Source organism: Sciurus vulgaris (genome assembly GCF_902686455.1).
Source record: "Sciurus vulgaris genome assembly, chromosome: 3".
Lineage (NCBI taxonomy): Eukaryota > Metazoa > Chordata > Mammalia > Rodentia > Sciuridae > Sciurus > Sciurus vulgaris.
In genome coordinates this window covers 183,960,273-183,965,090 of record NC_136463.1, presented here as the reverse complement: position 1 = coordinate 183,965,090, position 4,818 = coordinate 183,960,273, and the positions used below count along the sequence as shown (strand labels likewise).

The window sequence follows — 4,818 nt, the reverse complement described above, 5'->3', positions numbered from 1 at the left end:
GCCCCCGCCCTGCCGGCTGCTGGGGGCCGCCAGAGCGCGGGCAGAGCGGGGACTCAGACTGGCTCCCGAGACGGGCTGCGCCCCCACGGCTGCGGCGCGGCGGGCAGGGCGCGGGCGGGGGTTCCGGGAGGCCGGAGCTGTTTTTAAAAGAGGCGTCAGCGGCTGGGAGGACCAGCGGGCTCGGGCCCATTGTCTTCGCGCGGCGCGGCGCGGCGCGGGAGGGGGACCGGAGGCAGTCGGAACCGACCGAAGCGCGCGAAAACCCGCGGCGCGCCCAGAGGACCGCGCGGGACCCGGCGGCCGCGGGCGGGAGGGGTCGGGGGCGGGGCCTGCGAGGGGCGGGGCCGAGGGGCGGGGTCGGGCGCCCTCCGGCCGCTGCGGGCTGGCGGCGGCGGCGGCAGAGCAGGCAGCGCGGGGACTGCGGGGACCAGAGGCGGTCGGGCCGGCAGCGACGCCCGGGGAAGCCCGCGTCCCGCTTGCGCCTCCGAGGCGCGCCCTGGGAGCGGGAGCGGCCCCGCGGCGCCGCCCAGGGCGAGAGGCGAGCGCAGCGCGCTGAGAGCCCGGAGTCGGCCAGGCGCTCAGAGCCCAGGCAGCAGCCGGAGCGCGGGGGCGCGGCCCTTGGAAGCCGCAGAGCGAGCCCGGGCCGGGGGAAGAGCGCCGGGCGCGAGCATCCTGCATCGCGGCGTTGGAAGCGGCTTCGCGGGAGACAAAAGCCGCCGGTAGAGACGCGATGACCGCGGACAGCGAGCCCAGCCGGCTAGGAAGCGGGCGCCGCGGAGTCTGAGCGTGCGGAATAGCGCGTCCCGGGGACTCCAAGGCTCCGGTCGGTGCCGGCGACCGAGGGCGGCGGGCGGGGCCCAGGTGCGACCGGCCGCATCGGGCCCGTGACTGCTCGGGGGGCGGCGCCCTCCCGCCGCAGCCGCAGTGGCCGGCGCCGCAGCGAGGAGCCATGGGCAACATCTCCTCCAACATCTCGGCCTTCCAGTCCCTGCACATCGTCATGCTGGGCTTGGACTCGGCCGGCAAGACCACGGTGCTCTACCGGCTCAAGTTCAACGAGTTCGTGAACACGGTGCCCACCATTGGCTTCAATACGGAGAAGATCAAGCTGAGCAACGGCACGGCCAAGGGCATCAGCTGCCACTTCTGGGACGTAGGAGGCCAGGAGAAGCTGAGGCCGCTGTGGAAGTCCTACAGCCGCTGCACGGACGGCATCATCTACGTGGTGGACTCCGTGGACGTGGACCGGCTGGAGGAGGCCAAGACGGAGCTGCACAAAGTGACCAAGTTCGCCGAGAACCAGGGCACGCCGCTGCTGGTCATCGCCAACAAGCAGGACCTGCCCAAGTCGCTGCCGGTGGCCGAGATCGAGAAGCAGCTGGCGCTGCACGAGCTGATCCCGGCCACCACCTACCACGTCCAGCCGGCGTGCGCCATCATCGGCGAGGGCCTCACCGAGGGCATGGACAAGCTCTATGAAATGATCCTGAAACGCAGGAAGTCCCTCAAGCAGAAGAAGAAGCGGTAATACGCCTGGCAGGGTTTGGGAGCTAGGGGGAGCAAGCCAGTGAACGAACGAGTCAAAAGTGAATGAATGGATAGATGGGTGAGCGAGAACCCGCGCCCGCGAACAAAGACAGCGAACCAAAGCGATGCTTCGAATTTTTAAAACGCAATCTCTGTACCCAAATGCAGGACTGGTGACTTAACCCGGCGTGCAGCTGATTTATCAGCCAGCTCTCCACTTGCCCCACCCCCCACACCAGCTCTGGGGACCTTTTGTCTGAACACCGGAGATACCTAGTGGGTGGGGGCCAGTGGGGTGTGGACCTGCGGTTCGGGCTGTGCGCCCTCCGGCCCCAGGAGAAGGATCAGATGTCAGAGACAAAAGCGATTCCTTCTTACTACGCGGGGCCGGGAGTCCGGGCTGCCCCGCCCCCGTTGAGGGATCACCTGTGTTACCCGAGGTATGCGGTTCCCAGAACCCTGGGGGGCACACAACTGGAGGCTGGGTGGCACTGGGGAGTGCTGGGGAGATGAACACCCCCTTGCATTCAGGGGCTTGGAAGCTGCATAATTTTATGTCACAGGGCAGGCCCCTGTTGAAATTTCATAGGTCCTGCTCTGGGCCCAAGGAAGTGGTGGTTTGGGCCATCAGGACTGTCTGGGACAATGCGGCATCTGGAGGGCACGGGCGCTGTGCTGCTGGCCTTGGCTGGGAATGGCCGAGAAGATGCCCGCTTCATGGGGCTTTGTGGTGGCTACTGGAGACCGGTTTTGTTGAGAACTGCTTTTCAACCTGGAATGAGACCTCTTCCAGATGGCTTGGACCCTGTCCATGTGTAGGTCATTATCACACAAAGACACCAATAAAAATTTAAAAAAATAAGACACTGTTGGAGGTGGTGGCAAATGATGCATTTACTGTTTGCAGAAATGTTAAAGGTATTTAAAGGGCAATGCTCTTGGCATAAATCTGGATGGTGTGTGTGTGTGAGAGAGAGAGAGACAGAGAGAGAGAGAATACAGGGACCTCTTTCTGCACTGTGTAATCAGCATAAATATCTAGATCCATTCTCTGTGGAATTTTAAACTCTCTTAATCTACCGATTGGTTTGGATGAACATACCAACTACAGATGTGTGCTGAGGTGCAAAATGGTTTTTCTGCAAGGGATGTCTCTTGTGATACTAACCGCGTGGTAATGGGTTTTCAGACATGTTCTTAAAAAATAACGTACAGATGAATACTCACCTTAGAAATATTCACCTTAGGAAAAAAGACTTTGCTCTGCCCTTTTATATCCCTTGACGCTGCAAGTGGCGACACGTTCAGATTTCTAATTTGGTTCATTGTGGCCTATCTGGTTTAAGTATTTCATTCAAAACGTCTCATTAGAGTATTTGATGTCATGCACCAAAAATAAAACCCCACCTTTTTGCAAAAGCGACCTCGTTGCATGGATCTAAAAGCGGAGGAAAAGCTCAAGGATGTAGTCCTTCTCCATTCATTCTCTAACTGGCCTTGTAGCCAGCAGGCACTTTGGGCACATGCAAACAAGGAGTGCTGGAGATAAAAGGAAGCATGTGACGTAATGGTCACTGCTACTCAGGCACTTCACAGTTTACTTGAAAGAAGCTTTGGAAAATAGATAAAGTGAAAGAAGAAGAAATGCATATTTTTAATAATGTAATTTTAAGAATCCTTTATAATCAGGACTGAGTCTTGGTTTGCACAAGCTGTCATATATCCTAAAACACAGTATCAAAAGGGAAACTTAACAATTGACTGTTTGATTTTTATTTCCTCCCTGAATCCATGTTTTCAGGTAGATTTTTGACACCCCCTCCCCCCAGGGACATGGTTCTTTGTAAAGGAGGCCTGTAGGAATTGGATGTGGCTGTGTGTCAGCATGCGGGCTGGCCTGTGCCCATTGTCACTACCCTCTGCGTGTCGTCGGGGTGAGGACCAGAGGCAGATGTTCTGGCTTCCTGCTGGAAACCCAGCTCTTACAGGAGACTTTTTAAAGGCAGAAATCTAGCAGCCCATCTTCCCTTCCTCTTTTGTCAGTGTGTTTGGTGCCCTTCTAATGCTGGTCTTTTGTAGAAACTCAGTAGAGAAAATAGAGCTAAGCAGGGGTGAAAGCCCGCGAGATTTCAGTTTACATATCGATAGCGCATTCACCGACTTCTGAATGGGCTGGTCCCATCCTCCGAAGATTCTGTATAGAATTATTAAAATCGAATCCATCTTCCTTTATTTTCTTCACATGTAACAATTTCTTAAGCACTTTTTGGTAGTTCCACACTATTGAGAGAATAATATATTTATTTTGCGACTTTGCAGATGCCAAATACTGTCACCTTCTCGTGCTGACGATACCTAGGTTCCAGCTCACTGTTCAAATCCTGTAATGCTTTAATGATCGTGCGAGATGGTTTTGTTTTTTGCATTATCAATACTTAAGGGTGCAGTCAACTGTTAGTAATTGTGCAGTAAAGTCAAGCCCTGTGCTGTATCAACTAATAGGTAAGAGTCTCAGTTGATTTCTGTAATGTTCCACCTATTAATAGCCCCTTTCATCTCTGACTCAATGGAGGAAGTACTTTTGAAGTCACCTAGGAGTGGTCACCCAGGGGGAGGCCCCTCCACCTGTCAGTCAGTGGTCTATTTTGCCTTTTGCCCTTTGGAGATGGAATGGGCTTCTCATAGAGGAAGCTGGTCTCCCTAAGTGAGCTTTGAAATGTTTCCTGGCAGACACAGGGAGGCCAGTTTTGCTTCAGAACAATTCTCTTCACAAATTCTGTTACGGTGTTGGGACTGTGTCCTCTGGTTTTGGTTTCCAGTTCTGCTGTAATTCTCTGTCTTGATCATTTTTTGTTCCCATCCCTTTTTATAATGCATATATGATGCTGTGAACAGAAATAAATTATTTATACAATCAAACTATTGGGGACATTTTCTGTGGATGGTTTTTCAAATTGCTGTGTTCATTCTTCAGGCCTCTGCTGGACAAGGGAATGGGTTGTGAGATGGTATCTGGAGTTGCAGCAGGACCAGATCAGTCACTGCTTTGTTGGTATCAGTGTGTGGGTCCACCTGGATGGTGGGTGTAGTGGCTCATGCAGGAGCCCATGCAGAAGCATCTGGCATCTCAGAGCCTGGCCCATCGCACATCCTGTAGGGGAATGACCAGTGCCTGGCCCACTCTTATTCATAAAAAGATCCTGAATTGTTAATTACTTCAAAAATATGATCTGCACACATCTAACTATGTTGGTGACGACAAAGCTGCTGAGGTCTACACTGTGTCTCAGC

At 54.5% G+C, this 4,818-nt stretch overlaps 1 protein-coding gene across 1 annotated transcript; it reads left to right on the top strand.

Annotated features, from left to right (window-relative positions):
* Positions 1-368: 368 nt before the first annotated feature.
* Positions 369-4,446, top strand: ARL4C (ARF like GTPase 4C). Its single transcript, XM_079130318.1, has one exon. The coding sequence runs from the start codon at positions 950-952 to the stop codon at positions 1,526-1,528; it is 579 nt and encodes a 192-aa protein (XP_078986444.1). The 5' UTR covers positions 369-949; the 3' UTR covers positions 1,529-4,446.
* Positions 4,447-4,818: the final 372 nt, after the last annotated feature.

What these genes read in the sequence shown, in the direction of transcription:
- ARL4C (XM_079130318.1), top strand. Translation starts at nt 950, where the DNA reads ATGGGCAACATCTCCTCCAACATCTCGGCCTTCCAGTCCCTGCACATC.